Below are 20,508 nucleotides of genomic sequence, written 5' to 3'. Positions count from 1 at the left end.
GGTGGGAAAACCAAGACCGTGGTGACAAAGGAAGAAGCACACAGGTGTTTGTGTCTGCACTCCTGCACAAGAGAGGGGTAGTGCTGACCCACGGGCTCATGCAGCAGTGTGGGGATGGCAGGTGAGGGCTCCTGGGCTCTCCTGGACCATCTCAGTATCCTACCCCTCTTCTTTTCCATGTACCTGGAGGTGACAGTTCCCAGCTCTAGGTGTGTACACACCCGAGCCACAGCACCAGGCAATCACACAGATCATTTACAGCAGAGTAAATCAGAAACTTACCCCTTTCTGTTGCTCTTGGGACTAAATGACAAGAGCAATAGAGTAAGATTTCCCCAGGTGGACTTTTTAATATCCAAAATGTTCTGGTTTATTTCGAGTCTCCGAAATGCTTGTACAGATGAGCCCGTGTCTGGCATCCATCCACGGATGGGTTTGGCCTGGCCTGCTCGTGCTGCTGCTCTGCTAACACAAATCTCTTGCTGGTTTGTTTAACAAACAAAACGGGTTCTTGCACCAAAACAATGTCAGAGAGCCAGATTCTAACGGAGATGCAGCTGAGCAAACCATGAGGGAGGCATTTGTGGCTGAGCTCTGTGGGATTCCTCTGCACCTTGGGAGCATGGGCAGAGGGACAAACACCCAGCACAACCTCACATCTCCCTCTGCAAAGCTGCTTTGATGTCCCTGTGAGAGGACAGCCCTTACACAAAAATACCTTTTAACAAGCAGGTTTAAAAGGAGACAAATTCCTCCCTCTTGGTTCCATTTCCTGATTCTGCAAACTGCTTTCAGGTCCCCCAGCCCCTCTCCCACCCTGACCAATGCGTAAGCACGCTCTGGATTATCACAGCATAGGAAATCCACCCCAGGAATTTCCTGCTCCTTGTATCCTGCTTGAAAAAGGAAATGGTCTAAGAAAGTTTGGTCTAAGCAGAAGGAGAGAGCAGACCAGAAGAACAATCAGATGTGTTGAGGGCTGGCTGTGCCCCTCCCTTGCTGCATGGAGAAGTTCAGGATGGGGCCATTGCCTTTGTTTTGCAGAGCCTGATCTACACAGAGCGCCAGGGCCACAGGAAGCTGGGCAGTTTGCAGAGATGCCCTTGAACCAGTTTAAACTGGTGTGAACAAATGCCTTCTTCCGGATTCAGCTGCCCCAGTGGAAGAAATTATCACACCAGCTGCCTGCTGCTGCTGCCTGCCAGCGGTGCCTTCCCGCTGGGAGCATCCCTTATCCACTCTGCTGAAAATGAGCTGGCGTGCTCAGCAAGCAGGGACAGCATGGATTTTGAAGCAAACCTTGCTCATTGTGTCTCAGAGAGGTGTGCCCCTGGGAGCAGCTCCCTGCCAGGGCTGCAGGAGTAACGGGGGACAGAAGGACGCTGACACGGTGCAGGATGGCCGGGGACAGCTGTCACCTCACTGCTACAGGTGGATCTGTCACATCCCATAAAAAACTGTGCCCTAATGATGAGAATTCACTCTCTTGCTTGCCCAGGTTTGAAAGAAGATTAAACTGCCATCATGGCAACACAGAGCCAGCCCACGCTGTGCTGGTAGCAGGGGCACTGTGGGGACTTGCCTTGGAGAGAGAGAGTATTACCCTGGAGGGTGTGGGTTAGTTGCCAACGTCCCCATATGGTGGCTTGTAACCCCCCTGGGGGACCAAGAGGAAGACATGCAGGACTACTGGAATTGGAACCCCAGATCACACCACTGTGGTGAAGAACCACAGAATGGTTTGGGCTGGAAGGACCTTAAAGCTCATCTTGTTCCACCCCCTGCCATGGCAAGGACACCTTCCACAGTCCCAGATTGCTCCAAGCCCTGCCCAGTCTGGCCCTGGACACTTACAGGGATCCAGGGGCAGCCACAGCTTGGCTCTAATACAGAAATGCAGGTGCTGAAGCAACATTTCTGTGTGGAAGGTAGAGGACATGGTGGTGTAGGAGATATCACAAGGTTTATTCTCAAACTCCAGGTATTTTAAAATGCCTCCTGTTCCATGAACAGAGAGCTTTCTCTTTCCATTCACTGCCAGCCTGGTTCCAGCCAACCCAAGGGCTGCCTTGCCCTCTGCCTGTGTCACTTACTGCCTGCTCTACTGCCAGCACTGCTGGGGCTCCCAGCCCTGCAGCTCCAGTGGCACTGCCCTGGCCCCCAGGGCATGGCTCCAGCCTGTACTGCTGAGCAGCATCACGTGCAGTCTGCCTGTGCTCCAGGAGTGGGGCAGGCTTAGGCCACACTGTCCTGGCTGCCTGCTGTGGAGACCTGCAGACACGGGCTCAAGAGTCCAGAAATCGGGGCTGGAGGAGGAGGCTCTTAATCCTGAAGGGAATGGACGCTCTGCGTGCAGATCTGAAAGTACAGGGAAACAAGGCATTAGTGACACTGGCAAAGGCTGGACTTGATCATACTACCACACAATCACACAATACCCTGAATTGGAAGGGACCCCTAAGGATCATCAAGCCCAGCTCCTGGCCCTGCACAGACACTCCAACAATCCCACCCTGTGCCTGAGAGCACTGCCTAAATGCTTCTTGAACTCAAGACAGGTTTGGTGCTGTACCCACTGCCCTGGGGACCTTGTTCCACTGCTCAGCCACTCTCTGGATGAAAAACCCTTCCTGGTGTCCAACCTGAACCTCCCCTGACATAACTCCAGCCAATCCCTCAGAATCTGGTCACAGGGAGCAGATACTGGAGCTGGCCCTGTGCTGCCCCTTCAGAGGACGTTTAAAATCACAATGAGCTCTGCCCTCAGTGTCCTCTCCTCAGCTGAACAAACTAAGTGCCCTCACTCACAGCTGCTCCTCACAAGGCTTCCCCCCAGACCCTTCCCATCCTCGTGGCCTCCTTTGGACACTCTCTAATGATTTCATGTCTTTTTTCTACTGTGGTGCCCAAAACTGCCCACAGGACTGGAGGGGAGGCTGCCCTAGGGCAGAGCAGAGCAGAGCAATCCCCTCCTGGCCCAGCTGGGCCTGGTGTCCCCCAGGACACAGCTGGTCTTTTTAACAGAAACAATTCTGTGACACATCACACTATGGGAACAGCTTCTCCAGCTGGACTGGGAAGGACTGAGAAGGAAAAGCGGCGCCTTCCCTTCAGCACAAAGAACTCCTTTGTGGGACGGCCCTGTGTGAGCCCTCCTCTGGCCCCGCTTTCACGGGGTCACCTCCCCAGGCAGCCCCAGCCCCTGGCGCCCTGCTGGCCCCGTACCTGGCGGCTCCTGCTGCCACGCCCGCAGCCGCTGCCGGGCCTGCGCGTTCCCGGCGGCTGCCGACTGCCGGTACTGCCTCAGCGCCTCCGCCACGTCCTGCTGCACCCCCAGGCCCTGCTCGTAGCAAACGCCCACGTGGTACCTGCTCTGGGCATCCTGGCACAGCAAGCAGCACGGGAAAGGAAAGAGAGAGCCTTCAGCACCTTCTTCAGAGTGTACTGCTCTGTCTTTGGGCATCCTCTGAAGTTTAGCCGCTCCACCCCTCAATCTGTATCTTCAGTAATTTAGTCCCCTGGAGAGAAGCAGAATCTCTAGCTCTGCTCCTTCCTAATCCCTTTCCAATTAAATTCACTGACTTCCCTTCAACACCCAGGGCTGTGGCAGGGGAACAAAGGAGCAGCCGGCTCTGCAGAGCATCCCAGTTGTCTCAGAGGTCAGAGCTGAGGTGTCCTGGGCAGCGCCACATCCTGGTCCCACCCAAACTCCGAGCACGCCCTGAGACTGCCCTAAGAGAGTTCAAGCCCAAGTCTTGTAAAAACATCACAAATGGCACAGAGGTACTTGCTGCCAAGGGCTGGGAAATCCCCCTTCAACACAAGAGTGCAGCACTCTCCTGCTCAGCCTCACCTCATTCTAGCCCAGAATAAATCTCAGGCAGCAGAAATGAAGTAAATGAAGCAGATATGCACTAGAGAAAAAAGCACATGAACCACTCAGACATACGTAACTGCTGGGAATGAACTGGAAAGCAAAGGTTGGCACTGCAGTGAAGCCAAATCCAAAGCCATGACACGTTTATGTGTCAGCTGTGCACTTTATCTTTGAGATGCAGTGGGAGGCAAAGGGTCTCAGAGAGCAGGAAAGCAGGAATTACACTCCTGAAGACATTAAAAACTGCATGGACTCGTGGTCACACAGACCTTTCCAGCAACAAAGCCAGCAGCACTACCTGAAGAGTGTGACTGGCAGAAACATGATCTAAACAAGGCTTTGCAAAAAAAAAAAAAAAAAAAGAAAAGAAAAAAAAAGGAAGAAAAAGAAAAAAACCCCAACAAGTAAGTAGCAAGTTTTAATAAAGCCATGAGAAAAGAACATATTGCAAGTGTTGCTGTCTGGGATGTAGCTGGTAGAGGCAAGTGAAGAACTCAGTGAGTGGGTGCTTTGCAAAATGTTGCAAGTCTCAGTTTATGACAGCAATAAACTCCTTTAGAGATGAGATAAACACGTTGAAGGATTGGCACTTCAGCTGTGACAAGAGATAGGGTTCAATCAGGAGAAGTGCACCAGCATCTCTCCCAGGATGAACACCTCAGAGCCGAGACTGCAGCGAGGGGAGATCCCCAAATTAGCACGGCAGAAGTGACCGTGACACCCTCGGAAATCTGGAGGTCAGGCTCAGTTCTGCAACAGAACTCTTTAATAGGGGTTTATATTCTGTGGCTGCACGTAGGAACTCAGGGAGGATAAAAAGTGGGAAATAAAGTAGAACACTGCTCTCGTGTTGGAAAAACACCTATCAGAGTCCCCAGCTCGGCTCTAGCAGAGAGAACAACCAGAGAAATGCTCAATCTGTGACTTTTTGTGATGTTTTCCTTTTTTCTTGATTTGTACTAAACGGTGCTGTCCTTGCTTCATCCATACCCAGCATTTTTTCAACCAACTAAACATAAATTCTGACTCCAGGGTAACGGGCAGTGAACCTGGCCATGGAGCCCTTCTCCCAGGAAAATGGGAACATCCCAGGGAGCCCACAACCAGCCTGCCCTCAAGGCTGAGGCTCTGGAGCACCCACTGAGCAGCAGAGATGGGGAAGGATGCCTGGGGTCTGAGAACTCTGACCAAAACATGCCAGGGGAGGACCTGCAGTTACCTGACAGATTTTGTGTTGTTAAGGCATTACCGGTAAATGCCAATCATCCATTTAAAGGGGGATAACTCAATGGGATACTCTTCAGCACAAACCTCTGACTCCAGGCTAGAAAAAGGGAGCCAAGGATGAAGCTTAGGAGAGATCTTTAGCAGATTTAGAGATAAATACTGTGTCTGAGCTACTGTGGCAAGTCAGGCCTTGTCCCACCAGACTGAGAATGCCTCCATGCTGGAAAGAGGGTGAAAACCCAAGTGGCAAAGTTTACAATCAAGTTATGCCATTCAAAATGGTCAAACTTACTATAAAGAATTAACTAAAGAAGATCTCACACAACTAAGAAGCGGGCAACACAATCACAAATGAAACAGCATTGCCAAATGCAAAGTAGCGCTGATAGCAAGAAATTTGGGTATCACACTGTGATAGTTCCCTGAGACTATCTCATCACTGCTCAGTGCCAGGCAAAGGGCAAGCAGGGCTAGGAATTATTGGAAGGGAATGCAGAACAAAGCAGAGGAGCTCATTATGTGAGATCCATGGCATACCTCCATCCTGAGTCCACTTTTAGTCCAAGCATCTTAAAATGGTCAAAGGAGAATTAGAAAAATAGACAGAAGACTGACAAGCCAAGTAGAACAGCTTAACTACACGAAGACACAAACCAAACCAGCACTCTGCAGCCTGCAAAAGAAATGACTCAGAGAGGACTCACTAAAGGGCACCACAACCACAACTATTAGCCAGCAGAACAGGCAATAGCTGTTCATTATTTTCTATTGCACAAAGGCTGTGGGAACTGAAGTTAAAATGAACAAGTTCTTCAGAGAGAAAAAAAAAAAAAAAACCCCAGAAAAAAACCCCTGGCCATTACAATGCAGCTGAAAACAAGGGGACAACGGAAAGAAACAGAACTGTGGGATGCAGAAACCTGGCTGCAAGACATGGGATCCACACTTCTGCTTCTCTAAATGCTGCTGGGGGTTCAGGAGCATGCTGTGCCCACATTGTGGCACTGCCCTTCAAGGAGGAGAAGCCTGGGCCACTTGGGGAAAGTGCAAGCAGGAAGATTCTCGGGGATCTAACATGACCTGTGAACAGAAACAGCAACAATGGGGGAAGGCTGAATGGGGATTCAAGTGTTTAAATATGTTAAAGGTGCCTGACTTAAAAAATAAATCCAGAAATAGTCTTTCCATCCTCTCTATTAAAGGAGAGAAACAATGGGCTAATTTTCAATGACAGGTTTGAGATAAACACAATGAAGTTCTCCAAGTGATGCAGTAGTGAAAGATTTTGACTGAAGAGGGTGTAGATGCTCCATAATGGGAAACCTGTGCAATCCTGGAAGCTGGATACAGGCACTGGTGCTGTAGGAGCTCCTCCAGCCCAACAGGGCTGTGCCTGCAGGGTCTGTGCCCAGGGCCAATCTCCTCTCCAAGAGGCACCAAGGCTCCACTCTGTCCCTCCACACTGGGCAGTAAAATCCTGACACTCGCTCCCATTTCCAAGAAATCCTGAAATCCTCCACCTGCAGATCCCTGGCAGAAGGATTACTCACCCCACTGTTTGCTGCCTGCAGCAGGTACTTCAGACCTCTCTTCTCCTGAGGCTGCAACCCCCTCATGTAGAACACTCCAAGATAAGCCTGTGCCTGCAACAAAACCACACGGTCCAAATCAGCCAGGATTTTAATTATTCGGTTTTTTAACTGATTTTTCAAGCTGCTCAAATGGTGGTGTTGCCGTGGCAGTGCAGCCCCTGCCTGCTCAGGGGCTCTTGGGAGAGGCAGGGCAGCCCTAAGAAAAATCAGCATGACAGGGTAAACACAAAGAAACCCCCTTTGAGACCCAGAGTATCATTTCAAATTCTCTGTGGGAATCAGAGCCAGGGATTGGCTCGCACTCGTGTCCTGTCCCCAAGATGCAGCACATGCACCCCCTGGCCACTGAGCTCCAGGAGGCACGGGCACTGCCAGCCTGGCATCCCCAGGACAAGATGGCACATGCCTAAATGCATCTCCTGGAGTGGGAAAGGAGGGCAGGAGACACAGATCTGCACAGATGAGCCATCTCAGAAAGCCACAGATACAAAATGAGGATCTGCTCTTGCTTCAAGCACTGCAAGTTCCTCCAGCACAGCGACCTGTGCTCTTGGAATTGAAAGGGGATGAAAACTGAGCTGTGTTTTCAAGCTCTCCCAAGCCAAAGTTTTAATGTAAGAGCCCCATTAACACCAGACAACCAGTGTGAGGCACAGAGGCTCCATCTGCAGGCAGGGCTGTCTCCCAGACACTGCCAGGAATATAAACAGAGATTCAGAGAACGGTTTGGATCAGAAGGGACGTTAAAGATCCTCCAGTTCCACCCCCATGCTGTGAGCAGGGGTAAATCCACTGGAAGGCTTTTCCTTCCAGTGCCACAGACGCTGCTTTCTAGGATGTGGCTCCAGCCCTTCAGTCAGGGCTCTCTCCTCTGCCCTAGGGACACCAACCTCTGTGATCCCAGCCCCTGCTGCTCGCTCCAGGAGTGCCACAGCCTTGTGACGCCTGTCCCAGCAGCTGCCAGGGCCGTGCTGGAGCAGGAACCTGGCGTAGCGGTACTGGGCCATGGGGTGATGGCTGCTGGCTGCCTGGCAGTAATAAAAACCTGCCTGGGAGAGAGAAAGCCAGGTAATGCACGCCCTCAACGTGACATGGCTCCCTTCAAGCTTAACTTCTCTCATCACAAGCTGCACTCCTCCCCGGAGCCCTCCCGCACACCAGCCGGGTCAGGTGAGACCGTGGGCTGTGAGAGCCCTGGAACCACGCTGCCCGCCCCACTCAAGCTCCCTGCGCTGAAGGGGGTGGCACCGCGCCAACCGCGACTCAAACCAAGCTGCCTTTGCAGCTCCCCCCGGCTCCAGCAGCTGCCGGCCCGCTCGCACTAGGCGGCAGGCTGGAGTTACAGGAGCCACGCTGGAGAGCTGAGAAGCCCTGGGATGTGCAGCGGTGTCTTAAATACAGCAACATGACAGGTTTCTGCTTGGAACCCCGCTGGGTGCCGGTAGCACAGCCTGTGCACCTGGAGAACCCTCAGAAGCGGTGGGAAAGGGATCTCAGAGCACCTCTCTGAGGGGACTGGTGACACTGAAAGCAGCTCTGCAAAGCTGCAATTTTTATTGTTTCCAGCATTTTCTACTGAGACTTCAGAGCCTGGGAACTGCCCAGGCTCCCCAGGGAACGGGCACGGCCCCGAGGCTGCCAGAGCTCCAGGAGTGTTTGGACAGCGCTCCAGGGATGCACAGGAGGGATTGTTGGGATTGTTGGGATGGCTGTGCAGGGCCAGGAGCTGGATCAGCGATCCCTGTGGGTTCCCTCCAGCTCAGGGTATTCCATGGCTTTCCCACCCACGTAGAAGGAACAAAGCTCCGAGCACCCAGCACAGACGCCTGTCCTGATGTGTGCTGCCCACACCCAACCCCCCAGCCCTGGGTACCTTTTCCAAGTCCTTTTCCGTGCCCCTGCCGTGCTCGTAGCACAGCCCCACGTTGAACTGGGCTTTGCTGTAGCCCCGATCCGCCGCCAGCTTGAAGCAGGTGAAGGCAGCTCGGCAGTGCCCCGCCCTCATGCTCTCGATGCCTGAGGAAAACACAACCTAAACCCAGGGAAAACAGGGAAAAAGCACACGGCCACAACCCAGCCTCCAATGCAGCAAGCTCCCCCACAGCCACTGGGCCTTCCTTGGCTCACACCAAGTGCTTTGGGCCACTTCCAGCTGGCTCACCAAGCCTCGCGCCGCGGTTTCCCTAAGAAAAATGGCAACGCTGCACTTCAGGGATTTTTCTGGGCTCGTGGCAGAGAGGGATCACAGGCTAACACAACGTATGGCTCACACAGAAACAACTTGCTTTTCAGTGCTGCAACTAGTGGTGTATATAGGGCAGGGACTTTTCTTAGCTCATTGCATCTTCCTTCTGCTTTTCTTAGAGTTGCAATCCTGCAATTGCTTTTTCAGCTTGCCAGGAAAACCGTGAGCTCAGACAATGAAAGAAGGATACAAGGGTATGACATCTTGCGTTGCAAAAAAAGACAGAGATGGCTTAATTTCCAACTACAGATGTCAGGACAACAGTGCAGGCTTCAAGCAAGCCTGGATTGAAATATGCTGAGATAAATCAGGTGGCACGATGGGACAAAGCGCAATAAACCTCTCCCAGCAGTTAAAATTGCTGAAAGGAGGCTCCAGCTTGGGTATTTGCCATCCCTGCCTTCTCACACGACCTGCAACCATTTGGAGGTCCTCCAAAATGAGAAACCTGTGGTTTAAGGGCAAAACAAAACCAACTCCACATTACCAAGGATATTCAATGCAATGGAAATATCAATTCGGAAAATCTGCTGCAATTGGAAAGCGGCTTCCTCTAAATGCCCTCGCGGAGCTGGGTCACCCTGAGGAGTCAGAGAAAAAAGCTATTAAAGACAGATAAATCATATCAACCCTAGAGGAGATTCTTGCTTGGAAAGCAAGTGGTGAGACCTGTTTGTACAGCAGTTCAGGCATCAGGAGGGTGAGGGCATGTGTCCACACAAAAACCTCCCTGTCCTACACAAGCTGTATGGACACTGCTCCCCTGCCCTCTGGCCAGGGGGCTCGGGGCAGCCCCTCAGGCATCAGCAGACCTTTCAGAATTCAGCAAGTACCTGATCCTACTCAGAGAAGTCTGCAGCTCCTCCAGAGGGGCAGCGCAGGGCCAGCTCCGAGCTCTGCTACTGGGACAGCACCCAGGGAATGGCTGGAGCTGGGCCAGGGCAGGCTCAGGCTGGATTCTGGGAGAAGTTTCTTCCTCCAGATGGTGCTGGGGCACTGAACAGGCTCCCCAGGGCTGCCAGAGCTCCAGGAGCAGCATGTGGACGCCGCTCCCAGGGATGCACAGGGGGGAATGTGGTGGTGGCTGTGCAGGGCTGGGAGCTGGACTCATGATCCTCGTGGATCCCTTCCAAATGAGGATACTCCATGATTCTAAGATAACTTCTCCCTCCAAAAATAACATTACCCCTTGTTCCCTCCCCCACATCGTGCCCAGAGCAGAGTCCCTGCCAAAACATCCTCACACCTTTGCAGGTGTTTTACCCAGTTCCAGCTGGACTGAGCACTGCCCGGTGCTGCCGAAACCCCGCAGGGCACAGCCAAATCCTTCCCCCCAGGCAATGAACAGCCCAGCCGTGGGAGGAGGCTCAGCCCAGCCCAGCTGCACACCCCCAGTGCCATCGAGTGGCAGCAGAGCTCAGTGCACACGGGGAACTGGGAAAATGCCCCTTGGCACCCGCAGCTCCACTGCTGAGCTCGGGGCTACTGCCAGGAGCTGCTCCATGACCCAGCTGCAGGCCCTTCCTCCAGCCCTGCACAAGTGGCACCTCCCAGGATGGAGAGATCCACACTCAACCCCCCAGCAGGTCAAGCAAATTCCTCCTTGCTGCCTTTTGCAGGAACTCACCCTGCTAAAACCTCAATTTACCTCACTCTGCTAAAAACTGAATTTACCTCCTCTCTACTCACAGTGTCCTTGAGCAATTGCTCAGCCGAATGATTTTTTTTTTTTCTATAAAGGGAATTATCTGCATCTAAGACGTGAATTGCAAAAAATTGGCAGGTTTAATCACAACAAGAACAATAATATAATTTATGGCCTTGTGACTCTCGAGCTGATGCACTCTCTTCAAGCCCCAAGTGCTTCCCTCTTTACCAGACAAGAGCCAGCCCTGATTTGCAGCATTTGGAGTGACACCACCTTCCCCAGTCATGGGTTGTCTGGTAAACACCAAAATAGCAACAGCATGTAATCACCTAGAGAAAGATTGCATCAAAATGCAAATACGCAGGAACACACTGGTGCTGCTGAATTTATTTTTTGTTTGGTTGCTTGGTTTGGTGTTTCTCCCCATTTTGTTTCAGTGCTTCCCTGCCAGCAGCCCTGTTAGACAGATACCTCAAAGGATGGGGATGGCAGTTTGTAAATCCTGGAATTTTCTGGCCAAAGCAGAGGTCAGCATATCCCATCTCCCCTTTATCCCCCCAGTCTTGTGTGTGTGTGTTGCTCAGGCTCTGCTTGTGGTAGCTCTGGGAAAGGGGAGGGAAAATGAAATCTTACCTTTGCACTGTGAAGAACTGGCCCCACCCTGGAGCTCACAGGGATTTGGAGTTCCCCTGCATTAAAGAAAATAAAAAAAAGAGCAAAATTTAGCAGTGCTGCATCTTTGCCCCTTCTCATCCTCTCTGCTCCATAGCTCTTTCCTAAAGATCTGATCTCACATTCAGTCAGGAACATCAGGAACAGAAGAAATCCCAACCAATCTGACCTTTGGAGCAAAAGCAAGCACTGGAATCCAGCCCTGTGGCTGCAGCTCCTCCAGAAAGGCCCCTGGTTTTGATCTGAAGACACCAAAAGTAGAGCATCTCCTGCTTCTCCTAAATGTTCCAGTAACTTGTAATCACTGCTTTAAACCTCTGTGCTTCATTTCAAATTAAAGTGCTTCTGCTCTGGGTTTCTGCTCCCAGGCACTGGCTCTTCTAGGTTTTTTCTTCTTTACTAAAAAGCCAATTCCTCCTTTTGAAAGTCCTGACATGACTAATCAGCCCCTCTTGATTCCTGTCTGTGATTCTAAAAAGACTGCACCATTCATGTCTTTCAACCGCAGCACTTTTCTGCCAGCCTCGGTTAATTTTATGACTTTTTGCGACCATTCCTGAATTTCCAGCAGGGTTACTGAGGTGCAGTAGTGTCAGCAGTGTCACAGGAGGGGTGACATTTCCTCCTCGTGCCCAGTTTGCCTGGATCAGAGGCGCTGCAGCTCCCAGCTTGCCCAGGGTATCACACCCAGCCCTCAGCTGAGCTGCTGCCTCCCCTGCTCCTCCAGGTAATTTCTTTGCAGGGTGCAGCCCTGCTTCTGCCAGGGGATGATCAGCCCCCTCAGGTACACTGGGACAGCCTCGTGGTCAGCACTTTGTGACCAGTCTCAATCAGAATTATCCGACAGAGCATCTCCAGCCCGAGCTAAGCCACCCTGCTCAGAGCAGGGCTGTGCAGTGGTTACAGTGGCATTTACTCCTGCCACTCTAACAGGACAATGACCTCCACAAAGAGGACAGCCAGCCTCAGGCCAAGGATTTTTAACCTGGATCACCACAAACAGCTGATCCCACTGGACATTTAACTCCAGATGCTGCAGCCTGGATTGCTTTGAGCCAGAGTTATCCCTTCCCTGTGTTTCCTCGAACTGTGTGATAGCCAACACAAGTGAAAAAATGTCCTTTGCCTCGATTCCTGGCCCTGTTTGGCTCTAGGAGCAGCAGCAAGGAGGTGTGCAGCAGGCAGGAGTGCTCCTTGCAGTGCCTGCACTGTGCCACAGCGTGCAGGAGCCGTGACCTGTGTGCCAGCTGCAGCCTCATTATTCCCAGACAGACAATTCCCCCCCGGCTGTATTCAAATGTGTCTTATCTGGACAGGCCCCACTCACCCAACAAGCAAGATCACTGTGGCAAACATGATTTCTACATAGCATTGCACCAAAAGTAGTATAATCTGTGAATTTATTAGTTATGCTTTCTGTTTCTTTGCAGAGCAGGCATCAAATTATCTGATATTTCTCACTGTAAGGCTCTATCGTGTATCTCCCTTGTGATGTAATTTGGGCTTTTGCCACACAAACAACTGCAAATCCCATGGAAAAAATGGTCTGTATTAAGAATTCTCTCACTACTTGTTTAAACAGCATTAGTACATCCATACTTGCAAGAAACTGTACATTTTGCACAGATGTCTACTCCTAAATCAGAGACTCCTCGTTTACTGTGAAAATGTTGTAATTTGGACAAACCACTGAACTGTGAAAAATAAACAGCCACTAATTCTGAATTCTGTCAGCTTGCAGAAGCATCTTGTGCCCCTCTACCATGGGGAACCCCTCCTCACTCAAATCTCCACAGATCAGGGAGTCCCAGAGAACATCTGGAAAAAAGCACAGTGCCCAACTGATCCTGACACCCAGCCCCTGAAGGATCAGAGCCCCAGAACGGTTTGGGTTGGAAGGGAACTTAAAGCTCAACCAGTTCCACCCCTGCCATGGGCAGCGACACCTTCCACTATCTCAGACTGCTCCAAACCCCCGTCCAACCTGGCCTTGGGCACTGCCAGGGATCCAGGGGCAGCCACAGCTGCTCTGGGAGACCTGAATTCCCTCAGAATCACCTCTGAGGCTGGGCAAGCTAAATTATTCTTCAGGTTGTGTTTAAAAGATGGGAATATCACAGCTGGGAGTTTCTGTGCAACTTTATTTCTACTTCTTCAAACACAAGCTATGATGCAACATGATTGCCCATCCTTTTTTTCCGTGCAGTCTTGCAGCTTTCAGTGCTCTGGATGCCCAACGCTTACATCTTCAGCAGTTCATAAATATTTTTGTCTCTCTTCACCGTTCATCCCGGACTAATCAAGTGTTGCTCACAGCTAGCTCCAAATGAGGAATTAATAATCTTCTCCTAGACAGCCTAGATTGCTCATCCCAAAACATCCACAAGAACCAAGTCACAACAAGAGCTGGCCAAAATCCAGGATTTCTGCCTCATGGAAAATTTCACTGTTTCCAATTGGTTTCATTGTGCTTTGAAATGAAAACACACTTTTGCAATGTCTGTAATCTCAGAATTGAAATAACGAATTTTACAGTTCTGCCAGGGGTAAAATACAACTCCCCAGGGCATCATTCAGCTGCTGTAACACTGAGACTGGCTGTAATCACCTGCTTGCTCACTCTGTGCCTTTAACTTCCAGCAAAAAGCCTCTGAGTGAGGCAGGAATTGCATGGAAAAAAATAAGATGTGAACACAGAGCTGAGGACTTGCTGGTAGCAACATCCAGAATGCTATTTAAAGCAGGTTTTAAGTTAATTTCCTCAAGTTTTCTTTTTAAACAAAGGAATATATTTTGATCCTATTGTGCTCCAATAAAATTGCAATGGCTCTTGTGGAAAGCTGAGATGTTGGGATCCATCCCACAGATCTTTGCCACAACAGCAGATTGTCACAGCACAGGGAGACCAGCACCAACAAGTGTGGAAGTGAACTGAAACACCCAGAGAAAGGGGAAGGACATGGAATTCTCTCCAGAAGATCCCTTGCCATTGCTGGCAGCAGCAAACTGGAGCAGGGAAGGTACATTCTGCTGCACTCTGAGCTCTGTTCTCCCATGGCAAGGCTTTGCTACCAGATTCCCCTGCGTCATCTGCCAGGCGTCTGTCCTTCCCCTCCTTCTGCTCTCCCCAGCTTCCTGCTGCATCCTCATTTTGCCAGCCTCACCCTCTTTCAGTAGCTAAACACCAGGGGGAAAAAAAAAAATCCCGTACCTCAGGCAGGTTTTTCTGTAGAAAGCAAAATGTAGTGAAAGAAAGGGATCATCAAGATTCACCTTCCACGTAAAGATTCCCAGGACTTCTCACATGACAAAACCCTGCATTTTTTTCAGGCTCTTCTGTGCAAATTACCAAATCTCTTCCCCCTGACTTTTCTCCATAAATTCCCACAAAATGGATGCACAACATAAAGTGGAATGTAACCCGAGGACTTATGTACGGAGCAAAATCAAATTATTTCTGACATATATTATCTCTGACAAGTGACAGTTGGAGATGCTTGGGCAGAAAGGGTGAGGAGCAGGGATTATAAAGTCACGCTCTCCCTGGCAGAACTTTCCAGCAATCAGCTGTTCTGTGATCTGAGCAGGAGGCTTGGCTGGACCAATTAAGTCTCATTTCAATGTGTAATTTTACCTAATCACTTCTTGGAACCTACTTGTACTTCTGGCCCGTAGCAGTGAGTTCCACGATTTACCTGGGCACTAGCCAAAAACAAAATGCCTTTTGCTTTTTTCCAAACTTGCTACCTGACCCTTCTGTGCTGCCTTTTAATATCAGGATTATGAAAAAGACTGCCCCTATTTTCCTTCCTCAACACTTTTAGTTTCACAGAGCACCAGCACATTCTCTGCCACTTCTTTTTTTTTTAAGCTGAAGAGTCAGTCTGTGTTTGGATGTAATTGTCTCCCTGTCATCTTTTCTCTGCAGTTTTGTCCCTGTTTTTCAGGCACTGTCTTCTCCTTAAGTGCTCAAGATGCGGCTGCATCCCAGACTCACGCGAACCCACAGCACTGCCTTGTCCTCAGCTCCTTCCTTCACCATAATTAACATTTAATTGGCCTCACTGCTGCCGAGCACTGACTTAACCTTATCAAAAGCACATCCACAGTGACTTTAAATGTTCCCTCTGCAAGACAATTATTAATTTGACACTCCTCACTCTGCCTGTGTATTTGCAGCCACACTCCCCTGTGCACTCTTTTAACCCACCTGGGGGTTACCCTGGCTTTGGTTCTCATGCAATCTCTGCCTGTGACTTTCAGATTTGACTGTCCTGAAGAATTTTGTACCATTTGCGGCTTCTGCTGCCTCGTCTGTCACCTCTTTTATCCAAATCACTGCTGACTGTGCTAAACAGAACAACTTTAACAAAGGACAGGGGAATCCTACAGGGCTCTCCACTGTGAAAACTTTCTTTAAGGAGTTACCAGCCCAAGAGTAACCCCTCCGTGTTCCCCCACATCAGCTTTAATTCTTTAGATAGCTTTGGTTTAGGACCCGTCTGATGATTTTCGGAAAGCTAAAAGCTGGATTATCTTGCTCCACACGCCTGTTGACTTCTCCAAAGAAGTCTTAATAGATTTACAACTCTCTCAAGTCTCTGCAAGGGAGCAAGCTGGCCTGAGAAATGGCTTCCTAAATCCTTCCAAGACCTTTGATACAGCCCACTCATCCCAGCATCTGACACCTCTATCCTGTAACAGGGTTTCTATCAAATTAGAATCACCTTTTTTGCAGTTCTGTGCCTCAAGCCAACACCCACCCACCCTTTTTTAAAAGCCAAGCTGTGCAATCTGTCCGTGCTCATTCCCCTGGTCACAGAGCAGCTTTGAGCATGGGATTACAGAAAGTCCTTGGAGGCTCAGTGATTTCCCAGCTTCTGAAGAACATCTGAACAAAGACCACGTGGCCTTAGTGACTTGTCACTGTTCAATTTATCAGTTTACCCAAAAGCTCTTCCTGTTGACTCTCAGCAGGAACTGTTTGTCAGACACACATTCACTCCAGGATGTCCAGCTGTGCCAACTGCAGGCATTGCTGTCTCCACTTCTTCCCACCACTCCTCCCAGAGGACCATGTCCAGTCACCTGCCAGTGCTGGAGTGCTTCTTAATATGCTCCAGGCTAAAGCAGATGGGTTAAACAGTCTAATTGGCAGTTTAGGTAAATTAACCTGGCTGTTTTCCTGGAGTTAATTAGGAGACATGGAAACAAAATGCTCCATTTGCCAACTGATGGGAATGGTAACCTCTGGCAGGAGAAGGTTTGATAAGCAGTGATGGGCAGTAGCTGAAATCAGCACAGAAGGAAGCCAAAATTCTGAAAGCAAGCAGAAAATGGGGAACAGCTCTGACCTTTTCTGGAGCACCTTCATTATTTAATTCTTCCCTTGAGGGTGCTGAGGCCCTGATACAGAGAAGCTGTGACTGCCCCTGGATCCTTGGCAGTGTCCAAGGCCAGCCTGGACACTGGAGCAGCCTGGGACAGTGGAAGGTGTCCCTGCCATGGCAAGGAACAAAAAGAGCTTCCAGGTCCTTCTCACCCCAAGCCAGTCTGTGACCCTGTGATTTATTCAACATCTGTGGCTGGTTTCCTGATGTGCCTCTTCTACACCACTACTGAATGTTGTCCCCTTGCCACCTGCTCCAGCAGGCTTCCTGCTTCCAACAACTTTCCTGAGGCCATTATCAGCGTTTCTATATCTAGTGAGGAGTAGGCCTCATCTGATCTTCCTTGGTGTGACTTTAAATTGCCTATGTAGGACACGCTTTCCTGGGCAAGACTTCAATTTTGTTGGAATCTATCTTTCTATTTTTATAAAACTCATTTTAATAATGTCTTTGATACCTCCTTCCACTGTCTTATCTATGGCAAAGAGCTCGGAAATGCATCCTCATCTCACAGGAAGAGAGTAATTCCTTCAGTTTCACACCATGTACTCCAGTCTCCCAGATCAGTGGTGCAGCATCCTCCTGAATCCTTCTGGCTGCAAACATCTGTCCACAACGAAAGAACAGGACTGGATGCTGCAATCAGTGTGCTAAGGCAGAGCAGCGCTGGGAAAGCAGTTGTCACCTGCAGTTACAGCACAACCTTGTCTCTGCCTTCGGGAGGCTTCATCCTCCTGTCTCTGGACTCCGATTCATGTCTCTGAAATTCTGCCTTTCCACTCTCACCTGCCTCCTCAAGTGTCAATAAACGGCTACACACTCCTTGGCTCCCAGCTTGCCTTGGGGGAACTCCCAGGTCCTTCTGCTACAAGTATCCTTCCCTGCAGCACAGGGCACATACCTGCTTCTGCCCAGGGCTGGCTCTCTCCTTGCCCCGAGGGGATGTCTGAGGATGAATTCTCTGCTACAGCCTCTGGACTTGCTTTCTGCAGGACCTGGGACCCCGGCTGCTCGCCAGGATAGCTAGTTGAAGCTTCGGTCACCACTGTAATACAGAGCACAAAGACTGTGTCTGCTCCGGCGACACCACCGTCCGTGCGTGCACTCAGGGTCCTCCAACCACACAGACAAGCAGGAGGAAAGTTCGTGCAGCAGAATCCAGGACAGAAGACAAATGGGATTGTACCAAATCGTTAGGAAGCAGAGGTTCTCCTGACGCTCTCCCCAGGGCCCGAGAGCAGCTGTCAGCCTGTCCCAGCTCTCTTCCAGCTTCGCTGAACACACGGCCAGGCAGGAATCCCACCCGGCAGCCCCCCGCCGCCCTCCCCGGGCCACAGCCGCTGACCTGCGGGCTGAGGGGGCAGCGAGGAACGCCAGGAAAGCCTTCGCTCTGTCCGGGCGTCCGGCAGCGACCTGAGCCACGCGATGTGCCGGAGCAGCTGCAGCAGCAGCGCGCCCACAGCTCCCTGCGGAGAGCGGACACGGTCAGGCCCCCAGCCCCGCTCCCCCCCGGCCCCTTCTCCCCGAGCCGGCCCCGGCGCCGCTCCTCACCCAGGTGACGGCTTCCCGCACGGAGTAGCGGGGCACCGCGCCGGGCAGCCCCTGGCGCCGTCCTCCTCGCTCCGGCCCATCCTGACACGAGGGCGCCCTGCAACGACCGCACACGCACGGGCGCCGTGAGGCCGGGCCGCGCCGCCCGCCCCGGGCCGGGCCGGGGGACACCCGAGCCGCGCTCACCGCTCGGGGCTGTGGCCCCGGGCCGGGGGGCACCCGAGCCGCACTCACCGCTCGGGGCTGTGGCCGCGGCCGCCGCCCAGCCCGGGGGCACAGGCGGGGCGGGCGGGGTTGGGCGCGCAGCGGCCCCGGCCGAGCAGCAGCAGCCGCCACATGCCGCCCGCCCCGCCGCCGACGCGCGGGGCATAGAGACGGGCGGGCGGGCGCGGCGGGGGCACGGCGGGCCGGGGCTGCGGGCACGGCGGGCACACGGGGGACAGCGGGGACCAGGGCGGCTACAGCCGGCGCGGGCGGAGCGGCGGCACGGCCGCGGAGCGGGCAAACGGCGGCACGGTCGGCACGGAGCGAGGATAGAGCGGCGGCGGCGCCATAGAGCGCGGGCAGAGCGGCCCCGGCGCCCCGGAGCGCGCACAGAGCGCCGCCCGGCCGGGAGGTCCCGAGTGCGCGCTGGGCTGCGAAACGGGGGAGGTGTAAAACGTTTCTGAAGAAAAGGCCGTCACTGGTGGTTGATCTCTGTCTGCTCTCCAGCCGAATTAACAAGGATGGTGATTTAACCCGGGAAACAGCAGCTCACAAGCTCTGTGCGGTGTTCTGGTGTTCGAAAGACCGATTACTTGAGGGTAGAGTCGCCTTGCTAATGATGATGACATTTCAAGAGTCAGAAATAGTTAACAATTTGTCCAGACTGTAACAGGGAATGAGAAGGGGGTTATGAAACATTCTGCCTTATTGTTGCAGAATGTGGAACAAATTAAAATTAAGATAGGATGATCTTGGGTGCTTGATCTTTGCATGCTTTCAAGCCACATCAACAAGAAGGGAGATTTAATCCCTGCAACAAATAGCACCTAACAAGCTCTAAGTGATGTCCAAGTGTTAGACGGACAAATTACTTAGAACCGCCTTGCTAAGGTTTAGGGCTGGACACGTTTCAATGACCTCAGACCCCAGAGAGGTTGAGAAAGCTTGGGAAGAAGGATGTACCACTGATGGTGGACACAACGCAGAATTCATAGAGCACAAGGACATTTGGCAGAACCCACAAAATAAGGAAGAAACTGATAAAGCCAACTCAGCAACTGGGCTGAAATCAGCTCGGATTGGGTAGAAGGTAATTCCAGCAGGGGCAGGTCACAACCACTGACCCACGGCCCAAAAAACCACTGACCCAAAAGAAGAGAAGGACCGAGTGTGGGACTAATTAGCATGAGAAGCGAGAGACTCATTAAGCAATAGAAGATAGAACACTAATTAATAGGAGAACTAGGTGACATGTAGCCAGTGAAAACTGATGCCTTTGTTTGCTAAAATGTAAACTGTAGAGAAATCAAATGCCTCAACTCCGTCTGGATCAGCCTCTTGCACACCGGAGAAGGACCCTGTTTTGGGATAGCAGGGAGTCCCTGGGGATCTGCTGATGTTTGGGCTGGGGGGAGAACTCCTCCTTGGAAAACCTGCCTAGGGACACACCTCAGGCTTGTCATACCCAGGCTGTTCCTGTGCCTTTGGAGTGTCTGTGTGCTCCCTGAGCCTTCGGGATGACAAAATATAGGAACCATGTTAAAAGTGGGGAGTGCTGGAGGATTTCTGTTACTGCATTATAAGCTGGATAAAGTGTTTTTTCCTTACCCAGAGCTGCACCCGGCAGAGACCATACCATGCCAGCTTGAGAAAAAATCAGCTTCATGTCCTTCTCACCCTGGGTTTCCATCAGGAGTAGGGATATTGCCCTGCTCACTCCAGCTGAACACTCGCGTTTATTTCTTTGTTCCATAGGCACAGGAATTGTTGGTCATTCCATCAGCTGTGTCTCTGGATGTGGTGTTTTCTGTGCTGGTAATTCCTGTTATGAGCTCAGAATACTTGTTCAGTATTAGCTGTGGTTTATGCTTGAATGGATGCAGGTTTAATTCCAGCTGTGGAAGATCCATAATTGCTCTCCTTCATCAGCCTAAACACTTGCTTTAAACGACCAAATTTCTCTTGGTGTTCCACAGTGCCTTTTTTAAAAAAATTTTTTTTCTTTTTTTCTTTTTTTTTTTTGGTAGTGTCATATGGGACACAAATCCTTTATCCTTTTCACCCCAGATTTGGCTTAATAGTGTAATTACAAAGTAATTTAG

The 20,508-nt window shown here is 51.2% G+C and overlaps 1 protein-coding gene across 1 annotated transcript; it reads right to left on the bottom strand.

The window, feature by feature from the left end:
• Positions 1–330: 330 nt before the first annotated feature.
• Positions 331–18,756, bottom strand: DELE1 (DAP3 binding cell death enhancer 1). The gene is made up of 12 exons (XM_040078564.1): positions 18,718–18,756; positions 18,437–18,615; positions 18,203–18,299; positions 17,997–18,117; positions 17,553–17,696; positions 11,223–11,278; positions 9,429–9,522; positions 8,570–8,712; positions 7,587–7,745; positions 6,655–6,747; positions 3,226–3,382; positions 331–2,358 (listed from the first exon to the last, which is right to left on the bottom strand). The coding sequence occupies exons 1-12, from the start codon at positions 18,754–18,756 to the stop codon at positions 2,102–2,104; spliced, it is 1,539 nt and encodes a 512-aa protein (XP_039934498.1). The 3' UTR covers positions 331–2,101.
• Positions 18,757–20,508: the final 1,752 nt, after the last annotated feature.

The sequence above is a fragment of the Hirundo rustica genome, chromosome 14 (genome assembly GCF_015227805.2).
Source record: "Hirundo rustica isolate bHirRus1 chromosome 14, bHirRus1.pri.v3, whole genome shotgun sequence".
NCBI lineage: Eukaryota > Metazoa > Chordata > Aves > Passeriformes > Hirundinidae > Hirundo > Hirundo rustica.
The sequence above is the reverse complement of the archived record's forward strand: the minus strand, read 5'-3'. Positions and strand labels throughout refer to the sequence as shown.

What these genes read in the sequence shown, in the direction of transcription:
- DELE1 (XM_040078564.1), bottom strand. Translation starts at nt 18,756, where the DNA reads ATGGCGCCGCCGCCGCTCTATCCTCGCTCCGTGCCGACC. An exon ending in GCTGCCCCCTCAGCCCGCAG is followed by an intron (nt 17,697 to 17,996) that starts GTCAGCGGCTGT and finishes TCTGTATTACAG; the next exon opens with TGGTGACCGAAGCTTCAACT. An exon ending in CAGGGGCTGGGATCACAGAG is followed by an intron (nt 6,748 to 7,586) that starts GTTGGTGTCCCT and finishes GTTTTGTTGCAG; the next exon opens with GCACAGGCTTATCTTGGAGT.